Source organism: Grosmannia clavigera (assembly GCF_000143105.1).
Source record: "Grosmannia clavigera kw1407 unplaced genomic scaffold GCSC_113, whole genome shotgun sequence".
Lineage (NCBI taxonomy): Eukaryota > Fungi > Ascomycota > Sordariomycetes > Ophiostomatales > Ophiostomataceae > Leptographium > Leptographium clavigerum.
Genome location: NW_014040831.1, coordinates 1,531,555 through 1,557,911, shown reverse-complemented (window position 1 = coordinate 1,557,911; position 26,357 = coordinate 1,531,555). Strand labels below are relative to the sequence as shown.

General features: G+C 57.8%; 8 protein-coding genes across 8 annotated transcripts; 4 read left to right on the top strand and 4 right to left on the bottom strand.

The window, feature by feature from the left end:
* Positions 1-46: 46 nt before the first annotated feature.
* CMQ_3645 (endosomal cargo receptor) lies at positions 47-661 on the bottom strand (the record flags this gene model as incomplete). Its single annotated transcript, XM_014319583.1, has 4 exons — positions 47-139; positions 203-269; positions 335-490; positions 561-661. The coding sequence occupies 4 exons, from the start codon at positions 659-661 to the stop codon at positions 47-49; spliced, it is 417 nt and encodes a 138-aa protein (XP_014175058.1).
* A 658-nt stretch (positions 662-1,319) lies between these two features.
* CMQ_4003 (peptidyl-prolyl cis trans isomerase) lies at positions 1,320-3,044 on the top strand (the record flags this gene model as incomplete). The annotated part of the gene is made up of 1 exon (XM_014319941.1): positions 1,320-3,044. The coding sequence occupies one exon, from the start codon at positions 1,320-1,322 to the stop codon at positions 3,042-3,044; it is 1,725 nt and encodes a 574-aa protein (XP_014175416.1).
* A 123-nt stretch (positions 3,045-3,167) lies between these two features.
* Positions 3,168-5,340, bottom strand: CMQ_3304 (c6 zinc finger domain containing protein; the record flags this gene model as incomplete). The annotated part of the gene is made up of 2 exons (XM_014319242.1): positions 3,168-5,225; positions 5,281-5,340. 2 exons carry the CDS (start codon positions 5,338-5,340, stop codon positions 3,168-3,170), a joined length of 2,118 nt encoding a protein of 705 aa, XP_014174717.1.
* Positions 5,341-7,052: 1,712 nt separating this feature from the next.
* Positions 7,053-7,952, top strand: CMQ_3877 (uncharacterized protein; the record flags this gene model as incomplete). Its single annotated transcript, XM_014319815.1, has 1 exon — positions 7,053-7,952. One exon carries the CDS (start codon positions 7,053-7,055, stop codon positions 7,950-7,952), a length of 900 nt encoding a protein of 299 aa, XP_014175290.1.
* A 457-nt stretch (positions 7,953-8,409) lies between these two features.
* Positions 8,410-9,549, top strand: CMQ_3748 (RNA polymerase 2 elongator complex subunit; the record flags this gene model as incomplete). Its single annotated transcript, XM_014319686.1, has 2 exons — positions 8,410-8,415; positions 8,530-9,549. 2 exons carry the CDS (start codon positions 8,410-8,412, stop codon positions 9,547-9,549), a joined length of 1,026 nt encoding a protein of 341 aa, XP_014175161.1.
* A 448-nt stretch (positions 9,550-9,997) lies between these two features.
* CMQ_3941 (uncharacterized protein) lies at positions 9,998-14,053 on the bottom strand (the record flags this gene model as incomplete). The annotated part of the gene is made up of 1 exon (XM_014319879.1): positions 9,998-14,053. One exon carries the CDS (start codon positions 14,051-14,053, stop codon positions 9,998-10,000), a length of 4,056 nt encoding a protein of 1,351 aa, XP_014175354.1.
* Positions 14,054-16,600: 2,547 nt separating this feature from the next.
* CMQ_3526 (cation efflux family protein) lies at positions 16,601-18,208 on the bottom strand (the record flags this gene model as incomplete). The annotated part of the gene is made up of 8 exons (XM_014319464.1): positions 16,601-16,978; positions 17,033-17,344; positions 17,405-17,481; positions 17,554-17,634; positions 17,699-17,846; positions 17,914-17,958; positions 18,021-18,070; positions 18,127-18,208. The coding sequence occupies 8 exons, from the start codon at positions 18,206-18,208 to the stop codon at positions 16,601-16,603; spliced, it is 1,173 nt and encodes a 390-aa protein (XP_014174939.1).
* A 985-nt stretch (positions 18,209-19,193) lies between these two features.
* CMQ_4122 (egl-and pleckstrin domain containing protein) lies at positions 19,194-25,493 on the top strand (the record flags this gene model as incomplete). The annotated part of the gene is made up of 2 exons (XM_014320060.1): positions 19,194-19,838; positions 19,923-25,493. 2 exons carry the CDS (start codon positions 19,194-19,196, stop codon positions 25,491-25,493), a joined length of 6,216 nt encoding a protein of 2,071 aa, XP_014175535.1.
* Positions 25,494-26,357: the final 864 nt, after the last annotated feature.

Below are 26,357 nucleotides of genomic sequence, written 5' to 3'. Positions count from 1 at the left end.
GCGTAGACTTCCTAGAGCTTCTCCGAGAATGTCCATCGGTCCGTCCTTAGTTGGCGTCGTCCTTAATAAGAGCCACAATCATGCTGTAGAGGTAGAAGAAGAACATGATCAGATGGAAGCCAAGCTTCATGAAGGACTCCTGTACATGGGTGTCAGCCGGCCGTTATAGAGGGAAAGACGATAGCACGAGCCCGTGACTGACCTTCTTGTGGACGTTCAGTTTCCGGAAGATTTCCGTTGCATCTAGCAGGTGCGTGTTGTCGACGATCCTGCAGCCACCGAGTTAGCAAGCTGTACCTCGCGTACCTATCGCCACGAAGAACAGGGATCATACTTCTTGACGTTCCACGCCAGCAGGGGGACGTTCAGAACCAGCGGCACCCAGTACCCGTTGATTAGAAAGAGAAAAGTCAGGAATCCATGTACGGCAGCTTCGGGAATGATGTACGTGTTCAGGCGGTTGCAGAGATCGATCGGGTTGATGTAGTCGCTGCGCAAGGCACAAAAGGTCAGTACGAGATCGCCAGCGGGGCTGTGGCAGGAGGGGGTAGCCAGCATACCATTCCAAGTCGCTGTACATGATGGTGAAGAACACCTGCAGGAACAGGTTCACCGCGTTGATCAACACGGCGAAGAGGTAGAGCCACGCTTCTCCCGACATTTTGGCAGACGTTGGCAGGCGGCTCGATCGGTTCTGTCGTGACGTACGTAATGGGCAGGAGAAGAGGAAAAAAAAAAAAAAAAAAAAAAGCCGAGATAGTCTTCACGTGATGGATGTGTAAGCACGAGGCCAAGGGAGTGAGCAGGAGGCAGAAAGGTGACAGATCGCCGGGAGGGACCAGATCGCAGAGAAGAGACGGCCGAGGCAGCAGATGGAGGCTTTGCGGTGCTGGCGTGGCTTGTTGTGGAGGAAAGCTGGTCGCTGGCGCAATGAGAGAGAAAAAAACACCTGGTAAGAATGGATGGGCGATGCTGTTAACCGGGGCCGACCCACCGGACACATGTACCGGCGCGCAAGATATGTGTGTAGTGGTACATTCTAGATGGGGGGTAGCTTCTGTCCACCCGCCACTCGTTGGACAACTCCATACCCCACCTATAGGTGTCTACATAGGAATTATCCGCTGGCCATTGGGGCAGGGTCGCTAAGGACGCCCAGCAAAGCCCTCCAGCACATTACAGGGGCCTTGCCTAGCGCCACCACAGCTAGCGCCCTGCAGAGGCGCTAAGTTCTGCCTTGTCGCGTAGTGCATCACCGCCTTTTTCTGCGCGGCTCCCTTTTTCCGTCTATTGGTTATTGCATCCTCTCCAGCGCAGCGATGGGCAAGGGCACCGACAAGCTCTACATTACGCACTCGGAATGGGCCTCGGCCGACGCCTTCTCGGCCAGCAAGGGTGCGGCCACGGGGCCAACCCCGGGCGCGTCTTTGCGCCGGCTGCCCTTTAACTACTGCGCCGCCAGCCTGCAGCCGTTTGTCCATCCGGTCTGCACGGCTGACGGGATCATCTTCGATGCCGAGGTGATCGCCGACTGGCTCCAGAAGCATCCGCCGGGCACGAACCCAGTTGATGGCACGCCGCTAGCTGCGGCTGATCTGGTGCGACTCGACTTTGCCCGCAACGACGCCGACGGCTCCGGCGATCTGATCGACCCGGTCACCTTCAAGGTCTTCACCGACAACACGCACATCGTGGCGCTGCGCCACGGCAGCTATGCCAACGTCTTCGCCTGGGACACGGTCGAGCGCATGAACATCAAGCCCAAGATGTGGCGCGACCTCGTCGACGACGTCGCCTTCAGCCGCAAGGACATCATCACGCTGCAGGACCCGCAGAACATGGCTGCCCGCGACCTCGGCCAGTTCAAGCACCTGCGCGACGGCGATGGTGCCGTGACTGTCGGCCCAAAGGCGTCGCGCGAGACCGTCAACCATGGCGCCCTCGGCCGCCTCGGCGAAAAGGCTCTGCGTGCCAAGGAGGCCGTCGACAAGGCCCGCCGTGAGCGTGTCGGTGGCGGCGACGTCAACCGGTCGGCAGCAGCACGGACAGGAGGCCCGGCCGGTTCGATCGGGGCTGCATCCGCGCTTTCAACAAACAGCCGCTCGGCCCGGCCACCCGCCTACAATGCGGCCACCTTCACGACTGGTCGGGCGGCCGCCAGCTTCACCAGCACCGGGCTGACGCCCGAGACCAGCGGCGAGCGGGCCGTGCTGAGCGACGAGGAATGGATGCTGAAGCCACGACGCGTCAAGATCAAGGGCTACGCCCGCATCGAGACTAGCCTCGGCAACGTCAACATCGAGCTGCAGACCGAGACGGCTCCCAAGGCCGTCTGGAACTTTGTCCGTCTCGCCCAGCAGGGCTACTATCGCGACGTGGCCTTTCACCGCAACATCCGCAACTTTATGATTCAGGGCGGCGATCCAACCGGCACTGGTCGTGGTGGCTCCAGCGTCTGGGGCAAGGACTTTGCCGACGAGCTCGAAGGCCCCCTCACCCACGCTGACCGCGGCGTCGTCAGCATGGCCAACAAGGGCAAGAATACCAACTCCAGCCAGTTCTTCATCACCTACCGTGCCGCACATCACCTCGACCGCAAACACTCCATCTTTGGTCGCGTCGTCGACGGGCTCGACGTGCTCGATCGCATGGAGGCGGCGCCTGTCGATGATCGCGACCGCCCGCTGCAGGACATTGTCATTCGCGACGTCGCCGTCTACCTCGACCCCTTTGACGAGTTCCTCAAGGAAAAGCGGCGCTCCGATGCTGCCGAGGCTGAGCGCGCCGACATCCAACGCCGCGGCGGCACCGATGACGACAAGGTCACGTGGACCGGCAAGCGCATCCGCGGCCGTGACGATCTTGCCCCAGCCGTCGGTGCCGGTGTCGGCAAGTACCTCAAGGCCGCCCTCGCTCAGCAGAAACAGCAGAAGCAGCCGGCCGAAGAGCCCGAGCCGGCCAGCGGTGACGATGCCGTCTGGGAAGAGGAGCCCGCTCGGAAACGAGCAAAGTCGGGCGGCTTTGGCAACTTTGATGGCTGGTAGCCGCCAGCAAGCCCAAGGAATCATCTTTGTACGAATACATTTAGATATACAGAGCCAGCATCCGTGTAAATTTACCTTTCCCCGTTCCCCTGCCATGTCCGTTATCCCAGACCCAGGTCTTCCTCAGACCGCCACCTCCATCGACAAAGTGCTGATTAATCTTGTCGGCAGCCTCAGCCACGGCGACTTGATCAGCTCCCGGTTGCGTACAATCGACGCAAGCGTGCTGGCCTGCTTAAGGCCAGTCTCGTCGTAGATGGCGTTTAGCCGCTCCACCACGTACGCCTTCAGAAGCGGCGTGCAGACAGAGCTGGTGCCCACACAAAATAGAGGCCACACCAGCCCATTTGTCGACGAGGCTAGTAGCATCAGCCGTGCTGCCTCCTCGCCGTCGCTCCGCGCTCGCGTCGGGTTCTCTAGCGTTGGCCCGCCATCGTCGAAGAATAGCTCGTTCAGATCGGTTGGCTGGTATTCGTCGCTCTCGGCCCAGTCGTCCGGCGGCAAAGGTGGCGTGGCAGATGCAGAGCTTGCCGAAGACGGCGGCGATGGCACCACTCTGTTTGGTGGCCGCTTCACCACCGTTGTCAAGAGCGTCACGCTGTCCGACAGGCTCAGGCTCGCTTCCATCGGCTTCAGCGTGTCAAAGTACGGGCTGGTCAGATTCAGCAGTCCGAAATGCTGCGGCACGCTGGCCACAATCGCATCCGTGACCGACTGCAGATCCGTCCACGCCTTGCAGTACCGACGCAAGTAGTGCGCAGGAACCCCTTCGCCGGCTTCGCCCACATCCGGAAAGCTTCGCTGTATCGTCGTCAAGACAAACTCCAGCTCCAGTATATGCACCACGCGCAGCAGGTTCCAGATCGATGATACCGCCGTGCTTCGGTAAACGTGGCAGTGGTTGCGGAAGACAGCTCGATGTGGCCGCGTCACATGCAGCACTTTGAACCGGTTGACAGCCGGGAAGCTGCCCACTGTACACGTAAACTCGCTGTCAATCGCCTCAAGGCGTCCTAGCATGCCGTCCAGCCCGTTGATAAGGTTTTCATGCACATCGTGGCGCATCTGCAGCATCATGAAAATTGGCTTCGACAGCGCTATCCGGCTAAAGCCCCGAGACACGGCCTCCGTCCCGGAGCCAGAGAGCAGTTCGGACTGGAAAGAGATAAGCTCTGGAGGCATTGGGGCACGCTTCTGCATGCTCGCTATCATCACGCTTTGGCACAACATGTTGAACATGCGGATACCTGCATTTGTGCGAAGCTGGCTGGTGCCGCGAAGTTTGGCCAGCACAACCGCACCGTTGATGTGTTCGTACCAGGCCTTCATGGTGATCTTTCCGGGGCCGGCCATCATCTCGAAGACACCCAGTATTAAGACGCAGAGCATGGTGGTGTCCTTCACCGCCTCCTCCGGGTCTTTCAGAGCCGCATTGACCAGGCGTAGAGCCGTCCCGTAGCTCTCACGTGCGCTAGAGAATATCTCCTTGGAGTGCGTCAGTTGGGAGAGGCCACCGAGGCCGACCGCCGCCATGCTGGCCATCACGGCATCCATCTGGCTGTCACACGTGGCTGGGCCAGGCTTCCAGATGTCGTAGATGAAATCGAATCGCTGGTGCAACGCGTTCTCATCGATGGTGACGTAACGGGAGAAGAAGTAGGCCGTGCCTCGCTCTCGGAACGACGGTGCGAGGCTGCATATTCGCGTGATGGGCGGAGCAACTGGCCAGTCAGAAGTGTGTGACTCGGAAAGCGGACTGTAGTCTCGCACTGGCGACCGAGTCTTGGAAGTTGTGGACGATGGGCTGCCCTTGATCGCACCCCGGCTCCTGGACGTAGTCCTGCTCCCGTCTCTGTGCTGAACGCTCGTGGCGTTGTTGAGCTGCGCACCTCTGGTCAAGAGTGCAAGGGGCATCGGTTGGACGGTGGGGGTAGCCGGTGTGGCGGCACTTTTCGCTGTCGAAGACGAAGAAGAAGCAGACGCTGCAGACTCTCCCCCTGGAGAGCGGCCCGAGTCTGTGGTCGCTGCCGCTGCAGTTCGCCGGCGCTGTTGTTTTGCCTGTGCCTTTTTGATGACATGGGAGCTTTCATCGCGGAACATGAGATCGACCATGTTCCTGTAGCCAGGACATGTCTGTTGTCGCTTCTCGCATTGGCCGCAGCTAGACTCCTTCAGGTCACACTAGCAGATGTCAGTCTGCGCTTCGGTTGAAGGGGAAAAGGTAAGCGTGACATACACGGATCTTCCGGTCTCGACAGCTGCTGCAGCCCTTCGAGGGCGGGCCGCAGTAGACCATGTTGCAAAGAGGGAGCAAAAGCTGGGTATTGCGTGTCTGTGTCTGTATGATTCGAAGGGGCATTGACAGAACGGGTGTGGCTGATTCGGAAATGAGATGCATGTGCCTTGCACAGGTTAGTGCTCGCTGAGTTGGGTAATCTGCCCGGAGGCATCAGCCCTAGCAGCAGTCACTGAAGATCTTGTACGATGTAGGTTCTCAAGCCGGAACTCCCGCAACGTTGCCATATAAGATGAACGGAGGCTTGGCGCTGCCTATTGGCGGTCCGCCAAATGAAGTACCGATTGTGAGGTCCGGACTTCCGCGCCAGAGGTCCAGCCGTGTAGGGCTGGTGCCTTGATGAGCTGTGCAGAATCGACGAGCCGCATAAAATTCCAGGTGTTCTAATCGGATGTGTGGTTGTTGGCTAATGCCAGACAGGCAAGGGTGTATGTAGTGAAAGCCAGCCGTTGAAGGCTAGTAAGATATCTCGGAATAGCGTGATCTCACACCAGAATCTCCGGGCCACAATCTCCACAACCGAGAGCAAAGTTGCAAGTGGAAAACGCTTGCGAATGGGGAAAACACTGGTGGAAGTTGGACGTCTGTTTCGTACATCTCTCTCGGGACCGAGGGTGCGGACGGTGATTGGTAGAGCTCGCTTAATCCAATTGGGAAAGCTGTGCGAAGCCAATGGCAGCAGCCAGAGCGACCCATTCCAAGTATCTCGCAACGCACACATTAGGGGTAAACGGCATGGTAAAAGCTAAAGCCGATGGATGGCAGAACAGGAGAAAAAACAGAACAAGGAGGGGAAAAGACCCCACTACGGAACAGAGAAAAGCATGCGATGCACGAGCTTGGATGTAAACTTCCTCTCTAGGCAACTGGCCGTTGGTCGTAATTGCCCCTACCGCAATACGCCGTACTGCTGTGCAAATGGGAACATTGTGCGAGAACAGCCAGGAGAACAGCAACGCACTGATACGCTACGAAAACGCCTACTATATTCACAGCATAGCCACATCATTTGCGAGAACGACTTGCTGCGCCCTCGCATTCGGATAATTGGGCGTCGGGGGCTGTCCGGACACGTGACCTCCATCGTTGATGAACAAGGGCCAAAAGCTTATTTTTACATGCAGTTTACTGACTGCAGCGTGCCTGGGCCACACTTTCGCTGTTTCTAGGCTCTAAGCCAAATGTCCTTTTTTCTGGAACGTCTGTCTTTTCCCCTTTATTTTCCTACATTCCACACCTGTCAGCCGAAAACGGGTACTAACAGTCATCTCTCCGGCAGATTGGGTCTGGTCGAGTCCATCTCATTTCGATTTCGACAATTCGCACAATCTGACCAGAAACGGACTAGTCTCGGCGGCTTAGAAGTGCCAGTTGAACTCACAGCCTTGCAACGCGGGGAGAGCGTAGCTAATCCCAATGAAGGACCCGAATGCGAGAACGACCGCTTTGCATCGTCACGGAGAAGACTCAAAGTGGCTTTGCGTGTCTGATGTTGTGCCGGCTGACATGTTGGGCCGACGAGTGAGGTGTCTCGTTCTCCTATATAACGGCAGCATGCGCTCGCCTTGGGTTTGTCGACTGACAGACCTGCATCCATAGCCAGCAAATCAGGTTGTGTCTGCGAAAGCCCAAAACCCAAGGCATACAAGAACGTATATATCTCTACATTGGCATCACCACACATCCACACCAATATCAACACACACAACGCCATGGCCCTATCGGAGCTGAACAAAATTCCGATCGTGCAGATCTGCTTCTATGTACCGTCGCTCTTCATCGCGGTGCTGCTGTCGTGGCGCCACGGCTTCGGCCGCAGCTCTGGCTGGCTGTACCTGGTCATTTTCTCGCTGACGCGCATCATGGGCGGTGCCTTTGAGCTGGCGACGATCCACGACCGCGACAACGTCAGTCTCTTCGTGGGCGCCCAGACGCTGCAGAGCATCGGCCTGTCGCCGCTGCTGCTGACGATGCTGGGCCTAATGACGCGCGTGTACCTCTCACTGGCCGAGCAGCGGCGGCCGGCCATGCCGAACCTGCGCAGCCTGCACGTCACGCAGGTGCTCGTCGTCGTCGGCCTGATCCTGTCCATCGTCGGCGGCACCAAGATGGGCAGCCAGATCGGCGACGCCGTCAGCAAAGGCGGCCCGCTGACATACACGGTCTCGGGCGAGACCAAGGGCGGCGTCGGCTGTATGATCGGCGGCTTTGTGCTGCTGCTGCTGTCGGGGCTGCTGCTGGCCACACGCGTCGGCGATGTGCCGGCCGGCGAGAAACGGCTGCTGGCCGCCATCGCCGTTGCCGTGCCGTTTGTCTTTGTCCGGCTGCTCTACGCCATCCTGGCCGCGTTCGACACGGCCGACGCCAACTTCCGCATCTACAACAGCGGCCCGCACTATGCCAAGTACCTTCTGGTCATGTGCACCATCATGGAAATCGTGGCCGTGGTCGTCTTCGAGGCCGTCGGCCTCAGTCTCGTGTACGTCTCCCGCCGCCAGCGGGTCAGTCAGCAGGCCGCCATGTCCGACAGCTCCCAGACACACACCCTCGCGACCTATCCTGACTCATCGTACCAGGCCAGCGGATTCCAGCTCCAGAAGCAGCCGGTCTGAGGGCTGGCCTGAGCACCGGCCAGCCAGACCGAAAGGACGGCCGTCTGGGAGCTCGCAGCGGTACTACTACTACGAGACACGCCCTCACAATCATTCCCACTCTTCCCGTGCCCAGTTGAGCAGACATGACCGGAGACATTCCCAAAATCGTGCGCATAGACAGTCGAGACGGCGTCCAAATATAGAATTAGTCTAGGGTTGCAGCTCCTTCTGTGTTCTTTCTTTTGTCAATGAGCGTCGAGATTAGAGTGTCTTTCTTTGATTGGTAGCAATTATTAAAATGTCTTTAGCACAAATAGCACTAATAACGAGTACTTAAAAGGCTGTCCATAATAAGTCTTGCAAGAACGTATAATTTGTGGGGCTATTGATATATGCGATTTTCCCCCTCCACAAAAAGGCAAAGACGTCACCTCTGGCAGCTGTGCGCAGCTCATGCCGAGAAGCGAGCAAGACTATGCCGGTAAGACCAGCGATCCCGATTGATCTACTGTTTTCTCTGCGGGCTCGCAGCGGCTGTTCGTGGGCCTTGCTGCGCCTTGAACACCAGCGCTGACCGTGGCCGATCGCCGACCAGCTCATCATTCTCTCTGGCCTGCCGACGTCGGGCAAGTCGACGCGGGCCCAGCAGCTCTACGACTACCTTGCCGATCGGATCGCCCAGCAGTCGACGCCGTCGGTGGAGGGAGGTCTTCCGGGTGCGGCGAGCCGTGGGACTGCGCCCCAATACCGGCTGCACCTGGTGTCGGACGACAGCCTCTCGATCTCGCGGACTGTCTACGATCTGTCACCGCCGGCGCTGCCGGCACACACGCGGTCAGCCAACGCGTCCGAGAAAGATGCGCGCGCGGCGCTGTATGGGGCGGTCAAGCGGGTGCTCTCGCCGCGCGACATTGTCGTCCTGGACGGGCTCAACTACATCAAGGGCTGGCGCTACCAGCTGTCGTGCGAGGCTAAGAACGTGCGGACGCCACACGCTGTCCTGCAGATCGGCTGCAGTGTTGAGCAGGCGCGCAAGGTTAACGCGAAGAGGTTGGAGCAAGAGGGACATCCAAGCTCGGAAACGGACGGTGCCAAACCCTACGCCCAAGCCAACTGGGACAACCTCGTCTTCCGCTACGAGGAGCCCAATGGAATGACCCGCTGGGACAGCCCGCTGTTCGTGCTCACCTGGGATGACGACGAGGCCAGAGCACGCGTCGTCTTTGGCCAGATCTGGGATGCCGTCGCGGGCGATGGCCCGCGCAAAGACGTCCGGCCCAACATGGTGGCCGTCCAGCGCGGCAATGACGGCGGCGGCGACTACCTCTACGTCCTCGACCGCGAGACCCAGGACGTCGTGCGGCGCGTCGTCGCCTACCAGCAGGAACATCAGGACGGCGAGGGCGGCATCGTTCCCATTCCTGCTGACAAAGACTTGCTCGTCCACTTGCCAGGCAACCAGGTTAGCTTAGCCCAGCTGCAGCGTCTCCGTCGCGCCTTCCTTGGCCTCAATCGTGGCGGCATTGGCCTCGAGGGCGCTAGCAAGCTCGCAGGACCACGCATTCGCCAAAGCTTTGTCGACTACCTCAACGATGTCTTTGAAAAGGAGCTGTGAGAGCGACAGCCGCTCAGAGCTGTCCACGCATCTCCGACCTGCAATAATTATAGTTGGCTAGCTGCACGATACCCCCGGGCACGCCCACAATCAGACTGTCATGCTTATTAACCCACGAGATTACTCGCTCGCATCTCTATTACTCCCGCTATATTCGGGCAACGTTCCGCTAATATCTCACCCTGTCTGCCGTGCTGTTCGGCTCCAACGCCTGATAAACCTATAGATCAAAGTGTTCCCGTCCTAGCCGTATGGCTTCCTTTCGTCATGGCCGTCAACCAGCTCTTGCTTACAAAGAAAAATGCAAAATTATAATAAAAAAGAATAGCAGGAAAAGATTGTAGAGCGCAAAAAGAACGCAAACGAACGAAGAAGAACAACATGAAAAGCAGACCAAATTGCGTCAACGCCAAGAATGTAGTAAGCGACCCTCGCTTCGCATACGAAACTATGCATCTCCAGCGTCAACCCCTTCGAACCACTGCCTGACAGCCTCCTTGAGGAGACTCCGTCCTCTGGTATCCTTGTCTCGATGGTCCTCTTCCAGTGGGCTGTCAGCAGCCTCGCTGCCCTGTAAAGCATCACGCACAATTTCTCCCAGAGCAGACAGAATCACCGTCTTGCACTCTCCACGCGGCACTTCTTGTGATGCATTGTGTGTCGCCGGCGCGAAGAGCATATGATGAGGTGCGGCAGTCGTGATATCCTCAGGTCCATACGATCCGCTGTTTCTGCGGCCGCGCAAAGCACTCGCCGATCGAGAAGAGCAATTGGAGCTGTCGGCTGCAGTATCACCTCCCGAAAGGCTATCGGTCGTACCACCACCGACCCCAACGCCCTGTGCAATCACACGCTCAATCGCTTCTGCCAGCATGCTGTCTCGGTCTCCCGAAGTGATGTACTCCTGTGTGAACCGCTCCTCCAGCTGCGTTTCTTGCTGCGGCGTCGTATTCGGCGAAGTGGCTGTCGGCGACGAGAACGAGTCCGTCCCGCTGGTCGGTGTTACTACCTCGCCCGGTGCCTTTGTTCCGATGAGCCTGCTGTACCGCAGCCGGCAGACTGTCCATCTCGTCGTGTCCACAATCACCGCGCTGGACACGTCCACCCATCGTTCGCTGCTTCGCTGATAGCCTTCGGCCTGGAAGCTTTCCGGCGTCGGCTCGTTGCGGAGGGACTCTTTGACCTGCACCAGGAGATCGCTTTGTGGGGGAATCGCCTGCAGCGCAAAGTCCGGGTGGTACAACTGGAGCCACCCGGCCACGTTTGCCGGCAGGTCCCCGTCAACGGATGTGCGCCCAAACTGTTCGAACGAGTCGATTCCGCTCCCGAACCCGGATCCAAAGCCCGACCCAAACCCTGGCGTCGATAAGAAGCCGCTGCTCGAAGGTGAGCTGACTGCTGTCTCAAATGACCGAAGGTAATCCGGAAACTGAATATCCACGTCAATTATACCGTCCTCCGGGTTGACTGACGTCTTCACCGGCGAGTCAAATGCACCGATTGGGCCAGGAGTTCCATTGAACGAGTCTGTCCGGCCCTGTCGACTGTTTCCCGCCTTGGGGCTGTCATAATGCAGCCGGGGTGTATGTGGATCGGCGTCCTCCTCCGACAACTTCGGTGCAGAACGGTCGTGTGCCATGTTTGCCATCGTCGGACTTGGCGGTTGGCCACTGCCAGTGGCATTTGACTGTTGCGCCGCCTGTTTGCCTGGCTCATACGGTGTACTGCTTTGTGGTGATGCTGTTAGGCTGTCCCGTCTTCCAAATGTATCCCATTTCGAAGAGGTCGAGGCAGTGTGGCTGTGAACATATGCCCCCGTATTGCTCGTCGAATCCCGTCGCCGGCCGCTCAGGAGACCGCTCAGCACGCTTCCCCAGCGCGACCCTTGATTCCGCGAGTCCATTCCGGCACCCGGCCCAGAGAGGCTGGCCTGGAGTTGATGGTGCAAAGAATTTCCAGTTTGGCCCGAAGTACTGTCTCCGCGCCGAAGTGCACGCTTTAGATCATCTTCTGCTGCGCTGCCTGAACTGTCAGGTCTGGAAAACGAGAACGAGTCAAGGCGTTGGAGCATGGCAAAATGAGGAATTGTCGTGTCCGAGGTCGTTGCCATTGTCGCCGCACTACTCTTCCGCGTGTTGAAGTCGTTTCCGGAAATGGGAAGGTTGTGTGCGCGAATCGATGCCGTGTCGGACGGCCGCCTCTCGTGATGGCCCCTGCTCGTGCTGTGTTGCAGCGAGGGAGGAACAGGGCCTGTTCCCGATATGGAAGCAGAACGATATCCCGTACCGGCACTATTGCTGCCCTGTCCCTGGAAGCTGAGGTTGCGTGAATGAGAAGACCTCCGGCCACCGGCGCGGCGATTGATTTTCCGTCGGAGCGATTCTTCTTTAGTGACTGGCACAATGAACGTCGTCGGCGGCGACTGAGAGAGCGCTCCCCAGGACATCGAAGTGCTTGGCCGGTGTGTTCGGATAGCACCGGAGAGAGACTGGGTAGCCGGGAGAAAGGCGGAGAAAAGGAAGATGAGCCGCCTGGCAGCGTTTTTGTCTTGCGACACAATGACAGTCCTGGCCGGCAGTGCAACGTCGTCCCCCTTGGCAGACTGCAGAAACAAATGCCCTTTGCGGTGTCTGGCAGCGCATAGTGGCTCTAGCCAGTCGGGGTGTGTGGCGAGAAACACTGTCAGAGCGCTGTAAAAATAGTCGTCCGGATGTATGTCCAGCTGTGTTCGTGAAACCTGCTGGTGTTGCTCAATCGAAGACAGGGCCCAGCGCGCAACCCAGCGCACTTCTTCACGCCAGATCTCCCACCGGTTCTGGCCAGTAACGACCCTCAAGGCGCGAAGGCCAACTGCGATGCGGAGCCTTGCCTTGTCCGACTCAAGAGAGATACGATCCACGTCCATCAACGCGTTAGGCATGAGTGTCACCAGTTTGGCGTTTGTCTTTGGTGCCTTCATCGGCATTCCTCCGTCATCACCCCGCCGCCCACTGAAAGAAGCCGTTCGGGACATGTGTGATACCATCGAAGGAGGATACGGATCTGGCGAAGAAATGTCCGAGGCTCTCAGGAGTTTCGAGACAGTCATGGACACAACCCCCTGCATCTGAGTGAGTGCCCGCATGATAATGTCCCAGTGTTGGGTTATAGGATCTATCCTCTCCTCCAGGTCAGTCATAGCATTGAATGCGCCAGCAAAGACTGTTGTCGAGTGGCTGTCAGACGCGGACACGTCGATTCCGAGGCCGTTTGTGGCTGACGAAGTTGAGCCCATTCCCCAACCTACTCGCCGCCCGGAGCCGTAGGACGAGGGGAAGGAATCCTGCTCCGAGTAGGAACTGGGACCGCGGAAGGTTGACCGGGGATGCGCTGTGGACTGGGCTTGTAGCGACGGAGGCTGCGGCAAATTGATGATCAGGGCAATGGCGTACATGGGAGTCCGCTTCTGTCTCAGCTGCGCTTTTTTCTTCTTCTTAGGGAGTCCGTCGTCAGTGTAAGTGGGGAAGGGGTAGCCAGGGCCGGCGCTGCCAGGCTCTTCGGGCAACCCGCTCTGCTGTGTTGTCGCACCGTCGCTCGGAAGTGAGACGGGAAAGAGCCTCGTGATCAGAACCTTCTTTCGATCTGCAGTCCGCAGAGAGCTGGTAGCAACGGATGACGTGGAGGAATTAGGCGGAGGACTAAACATAGCGGCGGATTCCGAAGAGAAAGACTGGGAGAGTTTGCTGGACCGCATACTGGATCGACCGAGAGAGCCACGTCCATCATGGACTATGGTAGATGCAAGGTCAGAGCGGTTTTCCGAAGGCAGAATGTGAACCTTGGTGGACGTTCCCCTGTACGCGAGAAGCTCGGAGTTGCCAAAAATGCAGCCCGAGAACACTGAAAGCTCGTCGGTGTATTCGCGGTACGCCCTGTGGGCTTCGGTCTCCAATCGAGACTGGCTGCGACTGTGCAGAGACGGTCTGCGATCGAAGGTGGCGCTCTGACGTAGCTGCGGACTGTCCGGCTGGATGACAAGGGGGCGTACGGAATGGCCCATACTCGGTTTTCGAGGGGATGGGGGCACACGGCGAGCAGAGTCCTGCAGGTTGTAATTCATATGAGACAGGCCCGCCATGGTGGAGGGGCGGTCTGGAACAGCAGGAGTAGGGAGAGGGGGCGGTGGCTGCGAGTCATAGAGAGGGCTTGCAGGAATGGAACTGAGCCCGTCCTGCATCACCAAAACGCGGACGTCTCGCATGTCCAGGTCGATGTCACTGTCATAGTCAAAGGCAGATGCGAGGGTCGAGGTGATCAGGTGGGGGCTGCCTGGAAGCGGAAACACCTGGTCGTGACGTTGCTGGAACAGGGCTTGTGTATCTGGGTAGAGCAGATTCCGGGAATGGGCATCTTCTTGCACCGACTCCAGGGACGAAACAGGCTCGGGGGATATCATAGGGTGTCCGGCCTGGGCGGCAGAGCCTGAGCCAGCGCCGGCCGTGAAGTTGAAGAGCTTTCCTAACATATCCGGCCGGCTCGCAGAGAAGTCTTTGCGGCAAGGCCGCCTCTCGCTCGCTGGGTTCGTTCTGGCTTCCGTATTTGTGTGTCAGACGGCTAGGATCAGTCTCCTAGCACCTCAGACGAGAGGACAACGGCCACAGCTTTGATACTTGTATCCGTCCGGGGGGTCCATTTGATCGAGGTATGTGCACCGGAAGCAGTAGTCGGGCAGAGCCTGGGCGAGAAGGAGAAGAGCCGGAGTGATGAAGCGAGAGCGAGACAGATGTGAGAAAGTACAGGGCGGTGAGGCAGTAAGCCGAAGCTGAGGCAAGGCGTGAACCCTGCTGATGGCTGTGTGTGACGGGCTGACAGGACCTTCCCCAAGCGGGCAAAAGTAGGCCTTGGCCGGGGTGTCGAGTGGATGGAACAGGTTGGAGAAATTGCCTTGGAAGGTCGACTCTAGATGATCCTGTGCGTTTTCGAGCCCCGCCACGTCAAAATCTCAGTCGGCCGGCTCCCGTTGGCTCGTTATGGAGGGGGTAGTGGGTATGCGTGTCTCTGTGTGCATGCACGCAAATGCGGCACTGCCCTCGCTGGTCACTTTTTTCTGTGAGCTGGTAGACGGCTAGATGGGACAGGACGGGGCAACGGCCAGATGCGATTTGGCCCCGTTTTCCAGGGTGCTGTTTTCGCCTTCTATCAGGATCCTTGCGGTTCGGTGAGGGGGATTCCGTCCCAAAATCGCCGTTTACGCTTGACGGTAAGGTCGAGACGCAGGCGCGATATTGGAGGAGGGGGGGATGACGTTGTTACCCAAGAGAGGCGAAGCCAGCGAACAAGTCGAAGGCGGGAGCGGGACACATGCGTAGACCGGCGTTGACGATTTAAGGGGAGGGGCATGTGTCAGGGCGAATCAGAGGTCCAGATAATGACACTGAGCATTACCGAAGATCACAGCTTCACAGCTTCACACAGCGAATCCAAGCCAGCAAAGCTGCTTGCAAAGCTGGAGAGCTGGACACCCAGCCAGATGCCGAAGCTTTTTTCAAAGCAAGAAGAAAAGGAAAAAAAAAAACCTAGACACAAGTTCGTAAAGTACCGGAGAGTTGTTTTGGATATATCATCTTGGGCTGTAACTCTTGGGGATTGGGCTGCAGCTTTTGCCTAACAAAGCACCCTGCAGTCCCAGCCTGCGAGTTGTATGCACGCCGAAGCTTTTCTGGCCCAATCCGGCGGTGTGCAAAAAAAAAAACTGAAAGAAAACGGTACCGGGGGCCAAGAATGTGGCGGAAAGTGGGGCTGCGATGCGATGGAAGGTGGGATGGTGGGCAGAACGGATTAGTGGACACAGGGAAGGAACGAGCTGGGCTTTTCCTACAATGGGAAAGTACAGCAAGGCTTACATAGGCAGCTAGAACGAAGCACCTATCACACAACGCTACACGGGTGCATAGCGGCAGAGCACCCACCTAGAAGCGGTCCATTATCAGGGTAGCTGGAACGTCGGTCAGGAAAAGTACGCCAGGGTTGAGATTAGGGCCAAGACGATTGGCCGAATCCCGTTAATCTGGGGTTTGTATTCTACGGAGTATCTACGGACAATTGGCAGAAACGGTTCTTCCCATGGCAACAGGCCAAAACGTTGGTGAACGCCGTCTTTGGCTGCATGGAACCGGCGGGAAGCAGCCCCAATAACGGCCGGGTTTTGTGTTCCTGCTGATGATCCATAGACCTCGGCGACTACGCACAAAGGTGGTGCTCTTGAACTGCCGGTGCATCCTGCAATCCTGGGTGGCCGCTCTTCAGTCTCCGCATGCGATTTTTGATCTTGAGCGGTTCCAGGGCCATGATATTCATGCTAGGTGCAGCCGACTGGATTTGGGTGCCAGTAGTTGTCCGATTGGTGTGTTTTACACCGCTGTACGGAGTATTCGTAGGTTCCGGTATGTATCTTATTGATCACGAGAAGGAGTCAAAATTCAAGACCGACAGTCGTGCTATATTCTCAAATTTAAAAAGGCAAAGAAACAAAGCAATCGAGCACGTCGTACTCCGTACGTCGTAAGCGATTCTCACATTGAGCGGCAACCGCCGCCGAGCTTCGCTGATCCTTGGAGCCACCTAATGGCTGTCGCGGGAGAGTGGGATGGTAACCAGCTGGGCGGTACGGAGTAACAATCCTCTATCCACCCACATGATGTAATATGACATGTGTACGGAGTACGGAGCACTATTCTCGTACTCGTACCCTGGGTCTGCATGCGACGTAATGAGCTGTCAGCTTTCCATCTAGGGAACGAACAAGGGTGCGCCTCGTTTGTAGTAGATAACCAGGCAATCCATTACACCATCACGCGACTGCTCTCACGAGTTTCGGTGAAATGTTGCAATACAATTTAAGAAATGCGTAAGATCGTCCGTTACCATTTTTGAAAAGATCAGAAATCCGCCAAAAGAATGGCTTGCGGTCCGGTACTGCGTCACCATACGAGCATTTTGTCTGAAAACAGAAACACGATCGCGCCTGATCTCCTCTAATAACGCCTAAAGAAGCGTCGATCCACCCGCATGTCTACGGAGGCGTGCAGCACGCCAGGTTCTTGCACAGAGCACCGCAGGGGATTTGGCAGTTTCCATGGTCGAGTCTCCTCCTACGGATCGCCGACACGGGGAAAGACTGCAAAATCCCGGCAGAGTTGTCTCCTGTGATAGGGGTGCTCGAGTCTTCGCTCGCTGCCCTCGCGGCAGACGTCTGGGATGAAATAGACAGCTCGGGTTGCAGGGTGACGGAGTGAACACCATATGCATGCAGGCACTCGGTCACGGTGTGGGCCTTGTCCATGAAGCTCGATATAGATTGGTCCGAAACGACCACGTGGGCTGAGGCAATGGCCTTTTGCTGGTCCAGACGCCAGATGTGAAGCTCGTGGACGGACTCGATGCCGGGGATCTGTACGAGTAGAATGTCAGCGGTGGAAAGCATTGTGACAAACGCCAAGCGTACCTTTTCAAGGTCATGCTTGACATCGTCGATATCAACCCCGGGTGGCGCGCTCTGCAGCAGAATTGTACCGCTATGCTTCACCAATGGCATGGCTGATATGAGGATCATCAGGGCGATGCCCATGCTGACGCCCGGGTCGGCGTAGAAACGAGCGGGGTATGATGCCTTCCAAATCACCACGGCAGATATGATGACGCCAACATTGTTGATAGCATCCCCCAACACATGCACAAAGGCGCCAAGCATGTTGAGATCACGGTCGGGGCCCTCGTTCGTCATGTTCAGGTGCCGGTGTTCTGTATGTTGTGGGGCCTGAGTACCGAGCGTTAGCATACAGCAAGATGCAATAAATAACAAATTTGAAGAACTTACGGCGGGCTCGAATTGTGTAAGCTCGGTGTCAGCTTCCGTGCCGTGTGCATGCTCGTGGCCGTGGTCATGGCTGTGTTCTGAATACCCAAAATTAGTTGATATCGTCCAGCAATGGCAAGCCAGAGATTTGCTGAATACAAAACTCTTACCATGGAGGAAAGCTGCACTGATTATATTGAGGGAGAGGCCGACGCATCCCATGATAAGGACGAGTTTGGGGTTATTTACGTCTGTAACCGAGTTAGCACAAGTAGAAAGGTAGTGCCAGTGTGAAGGGAACAGGGAGAGACCGACGTTGTAGAGCCACAAATCGCTCAATAGACTGGAGGAAAATGCTGATGCCTAGAGCAAGGAGAAACACGCCATTGAAGAAGGCCCCAAGAAGCCGTGCGCGCTGCCATCCAAACGAAAGGTCCTGGGGAGAGCTGGAGCGCTCCGAGATCTATGGTCGTGTTAGCTGTGTGTTGAATGCCTGGATGCATACTGCATCTCCCAGAGCCAGGACCTACAATAAGCGCAGCTAAAGCGACTATGAAGCCGACCAGATCGTTCATCTGATAGCGGCTGCGGTTAGTATTTTGCGTGCAACAGAAGCTTGTTTCTCAGTCAAGCTTACATAGTGGAACGCATCGGCAATCAGGGCTAGCGACCTCGTCTTGAAGCCAACTACGACCACGTCAGTACGCAGACCAAACTGTTGGGGTGACCAAGAAAGAGCATACCTGCTATCTCGGCCACAAAGAAGGAAAAGGAGATAACAATCGTCGCAATGAGGCGGGTTTTGGGCGTTATCTTGACTGTCATGGCGATTTATCGGTAGCCCTGCAAGAAGGAAGGACTTATATGTGGTAGGCGGATAAAATAGTTGTAGCTAAGGGAGAGAATAACAGAAACACCGAAGAGGAGCAGAAGAGACAGAGTATATGGGGGGATTCACGGGCAGAGTGCTTCACTTCTGTTGACAGGTTGTGTTACCCTTGTTAAAAGATGTTCGGTGACGTCGCCAGGCGCGGAAATTGTGACGACTTGATGAGAGTATAAAATCCGATCGGGCTAAAAGCACTTTGTACGGAGTACTGGTGCAAAATATACCAAGTTGTTTGTTTGCTAATACGCCTCGTCTCGGTTGTACTCTCGTCAGCTCGATTGCTGCCTGAATAGGCGGCAAGATACGGTCGCCTCATCAAATACACTGTATTTCTTGCCTGCAACTCCTAGTTACGACATGACACTATCGCAACCTCGTAACGAAAGGGAGTGGCCATGACCTACAGGTTGTGACATCATTGTCTGACTTCTGTGACGGCCCCCAAATGCCGTACTCGCAATCGTTACCGCCGGATCTGTAACAAGCGGCCGCGCCATTGGGCCTGGATCCAACAGCAAAGCCACCATGATAGGCGCATGGCTGTCAGTGTCTCAGGATGCTGTGCAACAGATAGCAATATCTGCTGGCTGTACTCCGTACCTAGAGCTAAGCGATTTCCATGCAAGACTTACGGAGTACTGGTCTTCGCGACAGGAAGGCACGACTTATATTAGCTATTCAAATGAAGAAGGCGGTGACTCCGCAACGCAACCACACCTCCTCGAATTCTGCCGCCTTTTGTCACTTTCTCCTACGCAATGAAGCCCTCAAGCTTGTGACCGTCTTCCCGTCGCGCTCCATATCCGCAGCGTGCCACCTACGCGACCAATTCATCATCGACCAGCACCTCTGAACACTCGCCCCGGTGAACCCTGCCACCGATGACGCCGTCTTTGGTGGAGCTGCAGCTCTCGTCTCGCAATGTCGCGCAACGGATTCGCAATGGCGCCACGCAAGGCTGCGCGCTGGACGTCGCATCTGCGTCATTTTAGCCGAGCAACCTCAGAGACGCTCCCGGAAGAGGAGGCCCTTCCCGGCGAGATGGGCCCCAGCAGCCCGTATTCGGGTGCGCCCCAGTCAGCCCTGTCGCCTCAGCGTCCGCGGTCGCCCGATTCGGTGTCCAGCAGTGCTACGATTCGAGATCCCTTCTCTTCGGCCAAACAGACGCCCAAGTTTGAGCGCATATGCACAGTCACGGTAAATGAGGCCTTTACCCGGGAGGAGGTGATGGTTAACCTCGACCATTTCGACGACAGCGTCCAGCCGGGCCAGCTGATGGCCATTGACGTGCTTCCAGACCAACGACCGAACTTTGGAAGCTACCGACGGACGGCCGTGCGAAAGGACGAGCACGCCTCGTCTCCGGCTGACGCTGCAGACGCGGCCACAACACCGTCTGCCACGACGGCTGACGGGGCCGCGTCCCAGCCGGAGCTGAACACGCAACGCCGATATCTGTTTATCGTTAAGGACATGGACATGAGGCTCAAGTTGCGCCACCCTTCGGTGGAGATATATGTGGCCAAGCACATTGCTGATGCCTTTGGCATGAAGAAGAACTCGTCGGTGCTTCTGACAAGGGCAAGTGTCGTGATTCCGTCTGCTGCACATCTGCGTTCCTGGTTCTAACAGCTCCATGTCCAACGACAGGTCGATGCAAGCAACCCTGCCATTGAGGCGTCCCATGCCGAGCTCGTCTTCAAGGACCAGTATCTCTCCCGGGCGGATATGTGGCGTCTTGCCGTCGCAGAGCTCTCGGAGCGGACCATTTACAGCGGTCAACGTGTGCTTTTTATGAGCACGATCAAGGCGACGGTCACAAACGTCTACGTCGAGGGCCGGAGGACCCAGTCTGCCTTTTTCGGCAAGAACACACGCCCCATCTTCCGCAGCGAGTCTGCACGCTATGTTCTCTTCATACAGATGGCCCGAGAAATGTGGGACTTTGACTCGGACGGCTCTGGCGAGATCATGTTCAGCAAGGTCGTCAACGTCTTTCTCCCAACCCTGTTCAAGACATGGGCAGCCAAGCTGGTGAAGCACCTCGTGACCATTGTCCTGTTTGCCCGAGTTGAGTACGATGCCGGCCTGTCCTTTGATCTATCCGAGACGTCTGTTCGGCACGACTACTACACGGGCGTTCAGTCATCCGGCAATCGACGTCCGTACAAGGATTTTTACCGGGTGGTTGTCAGCGAGATGGCCAGCGGAGAATGGACAAGAATTCTGCACCAGCTGAAGCGCGAATTTAACATGTTCCGTCGTGATATCAGCCTTCACCATCTGACCCATCTTCGGCCAGATACAGCTGCCTCTATGGCGGACGACACGACGAAGAAGCCCTCGACGGCGAAGCAGCAGCAGCAGCACATCCAGGCCGAGTCTACGCCGGCAATGTACGGCAACGTGCTCGAGGCCATCCACATGGCCACAACTCTCTATGCCTACGACTATGTGGACCGCGATCTGACGCGCACTGGCATCTCGGTCGCCATCATCACGCCTGGATCGGGCGTGTTCGAGGTCGACTACGACGCCATGCGCCGGACAACGGAGGCCGTGATTGGAAACGGCATCGGCATCGATCTGATTTGTCTGCCGAAAATGCCTCTGCATTGCGCTCCACTCTTTCGCTTCCGACACCCACGCTACCTGGAGAGGGGCATGGGCAAGACGAGGGCCTTTTCCAGCCATAGCCAAAACCACGACAGGAGTCCTGGGATCAGTGGAAGCACCCCGAAGCAGTCTGCCGCGCTCTTTGGAAGCTACTCTAGCATCGGTGGCAGCTCGCTGTCTCCGAGCAAGGCAACAGATGCAACCGTGCGGGGCTACGAGCCCGTGCAGTCAGACAGATTCAGCGATACCTGGTCCTATGCCTTTCCACAATGGCTGCACGTGTCGTATCTGGCCAGCGAGCCGGGCGAGATGCTGATGCGTCAGGGCGTGCCACCGCCGCCGATTGTTAACTATGATATCTGTGCAAACGGGAGGACTTACGAGAAAGAGTTCAGAGTTCGTTGCCGGATGTACGATCTGCAGATGCGAGGCGTTCTCGAGACGAACGAGATCGAGACTGCGCCGTTGCATTCGGATGTGCTCTTTCCACGCAGCGCATTTCGTCCTTCGGCCGGGTCTCCCAAAGGACTGGCCGTCGAACGTGACGGCATTCTGCATGTCCGGAACAAGGTGCCTGCGAATGTGTTGTACGATCAGGTCTTTGGGTTTCAGAGATTCTCGGCAGACAAGATTGCGAGGCAAGACGCAAAGTCGTTGTGGAAGCAGCTACAGGACTACGACGGGACACGCCAGAAGCTGCCGACGACACGGCGCACTGCCGGTCAAGCCCCGGTGTCAAGCGGCAGGAGGGAGCTGGTGGACACAACCTCTGCATCGTCGACGACATTGAGGACTGCGTTGAAGAAGCAGCAGCTGTTGTCTGACGCGGATGCCACGGCCCACGATAATCGTGAACTCTCGATGAAGGGTGCTCGTAGCAACAGGCTCCGGACCGTGTCGTCTGCAGATCCGACAGGCCTGGGAACGGAAAGGAAAGCGCACAGCACAAGAACGCAACCGGGCACTGGAAGGGACAGCGTAAGCTCGCAGTCTTCGGCCAAGATGCCCAAGGCCATGCGTCAGATCAGCTTGGGCCAGAGAGGATTCGGGGTGGCCGCACCGAAAGCAGCGGTTGCGGAAATCAGCGTGGAGACCGTGGCTGCAGCTGTTGCCCACCTGGCACCGCCATCGATCAAGGTCCCCCCGGCCATGGGGATGCCAAAGGCACTGGCAATCACGGCCGTTCCGGGCAGCTCGTTTGCGGGTGGATCCGGGTTCCCGAAAACGGACAGTACGATTCCTGGCTCTCTGCAGAGGTCGGCGTCGGGGATCAGCATAGCGGCCTGGGGCGGATCCAACGGCGGCAGCAGGGCGTTTCAAGGGGTGGCCAGTCAGCCGATTGTGATCCGGAGTGGCCAAGGACCTGCCGATGCGGCGGTGCAGCGAGTTGCCGGCTCTCCGCTCTCGACGACGATGATAGGACGTGGCGTCGCGATGCCGGGCCAGGATCGAGACGTGAGTTATTCCAACGCGCTTCGGGCGGAAGACGATGTGCGTCTGTACAATTCGAAGCTCCTTGCCGAGGCGGTGCCGGAGGTGACCAAGATCCTGTCGCCGACAGAGGCGCTGATGCCGTGGCTCGCGATGATCAACCCGTCGAAGCCGGAGGCGAACCGGATCGATCTGGCGTCGTTCAACAGCCGGTGGCAGCACGTATTTCCGCGGCCCGGAGAGCAGCGAGCGATGAAGTGGAAGACGCTCTGTGCGCCAGCAGCGGTGCCGCTGACGACGGAGTCGTTCCCGTCCAAGGAGCAGCTCCAGAGCGAATACCAGCGGCAGCCGTACAGCGTCTCGATGGAGGCAGACGACGACATGCTGTCGGAAGAGCCGGCGACGAACGAGGATCTGCTGCGAGAACTGATCAGCCGGCGATTTGCACAGGGCTTCCAGGTGGTGATCGGGCCGGCGGTGGCCAAGGCTTTTGGGGTGAAGCAGCTGAAGATTGCCGACATCTTCTGTCCGGGACGCTTCATCGAAGATGGAGAGAGCATCTTCATGTGCATGGGCAACACGATACACCAGCTGTCCTGCACCAAGGCAGCCGGGGTCGAGGTCAACATCTTCCAGCGGAAGACAGCAGAGCTGGGCAGCAGCGGCGGCACAATGTCGATTTATCGGCCGGCAATCCGCACGCTCCTGGACCACGACTACGAGACCAGCGAGATCGATCTGGTTCCGCAGCAGGCGGAGCGCAACTGGAACTACATCGATTCGTATCTGGCCGGCCACGACGAGCAGCTGAAGGAGAACCTCCGGTTCTGGCGGGCGCGGTTTGTGCTGATACCGATGTCGGCCAAGTCAGCCACAGCGACGGCCGGAGACAGCGAGGAAGAGCTGCGGCTGGAAGGCATACGGCGACTCGGGCAGCTCTGGCAGAAGCACCGGGTGGTGCCGGCGTCGGAGCGGCGGTTCCAGCACGTCGGACATGGGCGCAAGGGTACCAATCCGCTCGACGTGGTGTACAAGACGGAGGATCCGTCCCTGGTGATTGCAGCCGAGCTCGAGACGCTGCCGCTCTTCGAGGGGCTCGATCCGGGCAACCGCAAGGGACAGCTGGTGACGAGCAGAGAGCAGTTCCGCAAGGGCAGCGTGAACCTGGCTGCGCTGGCCGAGGCGATCCAACAGCCGGTAGAAGCCGGGGGCATCCGGATGCAGAACCGGCGCTGGCATCTGCGGCTGCACCACAACTGTTTTATCGGCTCGGACATGACGAGCTGGCTGCTGGACAACTTTGAGGACCTGGAGAGCCGCGAAGAGGCCGAGGAGCTAGGCAACATGCTGATGATCTCAGACGAGGTCAACCTGGCCAGCGGCAAGGGACGGGACAAGGAAACGGAGGAGTCCGGTCCGGTGTCTGAAGGCAGCACAGAAAACAGCGGCAGTGGCGGTGACTTGGGAGCCGGTGCAGGAGAAGGAGGATCTAGCAAAGACAGCAAACGCGGACAGGGCATATTTGTGCACGTGGAAAGACGGCATCCGTTCCGCGACGGACAGTACTTTTACCAGATCGGAGGCGAGTTTGCGAAGCCCCATCTGGGCAGCTGGTTCAACGCCCGAAGGCGAGAGGTGTCGGCTCCGTCGACACCGATGACGACAGAGCACACAAGCCAGCGCGAAGCGACACGGGCGGCGATGCCGTGGCCAGTGGCAGCACACGAAGACACAGTGCCGACGTCGGGGGCGTCAACGCCGACAGTGCCGGTGCCGTCGGGCAAGAAGCCGCGGGTGGTGCTCAGCAAGGTGATCAAGTACGACGTGGACCACCGTCGACGATCATACCGACCGGAGCGGATAGACCTGCACTACGACCGGCTGCACAACCCAGACAACTGTTACCACATCCGGCTGGAGTGGATGAACGTGACGGCGAAGCTGATCGAAGACGTGATCGAGTCGTGGACGCGGGAGGCGCTGCAGTTTGGGCTGCGACTGGTCGAGGTGCCGATCCACGAGGGCAGTCTGATCAGCGAGCGGAATCCGTTCCGGCGGCCGTATAAAGTGCGACTGGCGCGGCAGCCGCCCATGGCACAGCCGTCGACGTACTTTGACCCCAATTCGCTGGCACCACGGCAGCTGCCAGGACGGCACTTTTACCAGAAGGCGATCCTGCGCAGGTTTGGTTTTGTGCTCGACACCGAGGCGGCATCCAACTTTCCGGCCAACGTGGACGTGAGCTACTCCTGGGGCCGGCCGGACTACAAGTACACGCAGTACATTCACCGATCGGGCGTGGTCCTGGCCGAGATCACGACGGACGGCAACTTTCTGGTGCTGGCCAACCGGCTGTACAGCAGCCGGACGACGGTACGGGAGAGCAGTGCGCGCAGCAGCGAGCCACAGCCACAGGCGCCATCGCAACCGCAGGCACCACAGGGCGCATCGTTTGGAAAGGCCGAGGCAACGCCGCTGCAGTCGCCGATGCTCAAGTCTACCCGGGTTGGCTCGCCCCGGATGCGGGCTGCGGGCACAGAGACAAAGGCAGGCTCAGGCTCAGGCTCAGGCTCAGGATCGGGCATCGGGATCGGGATCGGACTGCTGCACAAGGCCAGCGCAGCCACAGGAGCAGTCGGCACGGCCGGGCTGTCAGCAGCAGCAGCCGCCGCCGCAGCCGCCGCAGCAACGACACAGTACGTGGTCGAGCCAGAGGCGATCATGGAAGAGCTCGAGACATTCTGCTCAGACGAGGCTGCGCTCGAGATGTTCTACCGGGAGACGCTGCTGGAGAGGCAGACCGGGTCGATCACAGCAACGCCAGTCGTTGGCCCGCTGACAGCAGCCGCAGCTGCAGCCGCAGCAGCTGTGCCAGACACGAGCATTCCCGCATTGGGGCTGCCACCAGGAATTCTCAGCAGCAGCAGCAGCATAATGGGAGGAGGCGGCGCGGATGACGATAACGGCAACGGCAACGGCAACGGCAATGGCAATGGCAACAACCACTTTGGCAGCCTCCTGCGCAACGCCAACTTCCGGTTAGATCTGGCGGCGATCGACTCGGGCACTTCTAGTCCTAGTCCGCGCACGACAAGCCCTGCCTTCCTGTCATCGCGCTTGCTGTTCCGACGTGGCAGTGTGGACGACTACGGACGACAGCAGCCGCAGGAATGATGGGGGCGTGGCACCACTGCCCTGCTGGCGACACGTGCAAGACCAGCGCTGCGGCCGGACAACAGGGCGATCAGGCAATCGACGGTCGGGTGGCCTGGTAGCCAGCCGGAAGAAAGGGAAGGAAAAGAAAGGCGCATGCCGTTTCCGCAGACGACAAGCAGACCGGTCTAGAGGATCGTATGGTTGGGCTGCCTGCCGTGTCTTGCGCCCAATGGCAAATGCAGCGAATAAAAAGGCAGAAGTGGTATCTTATATAGGATTCTACTCCCGTGCAATTCATAATGAATCGGATCGAGCCCAACAGTGCACGGAGCACATGTATGCTGGCAGTCTGGCTGTGCCTTGACACGTCCGTACCTACGTCTGGGCGCTAACAAAACAGCCATGCGCTGTTTACGCACTGCTCCATCGTTTCTCGGTGACATGCTAGACAAACAGAGCATGCCTGTTTACGACGTATAGTCAAAGTGGAGGCCTCAGCGCCCGTACGGAGTAGTCAGGGCGGTCTGGCTACGGAGTACTTACGTACGATAGGCGCATGCATTGGCCCTGGCGAAAGTGGGTCCACTGTGGCCCCTTGGCCCCAGGCATGCAGTGCCTGCATGCACACCGATCTCCGACGAGTATAAAAGAGCGTACGGAGTACAGAGTAGTCGCCCTGTTCTGCCTTGCTGCAATGTAAGATACAAGACACATAGGATATTGTGTAGCAAAAATGTAAGATACGATACGGCGTATGTAAGATAATATTACTTCGTATCGCATCTGCGCCTGCATGGACTGGCCCCTTCCAGCTGGTCGCTTTCGCTTTTATCGCTCACCGGCCATGATTGATCGTTTCTGGTGCCTGTTCGACCATGATTT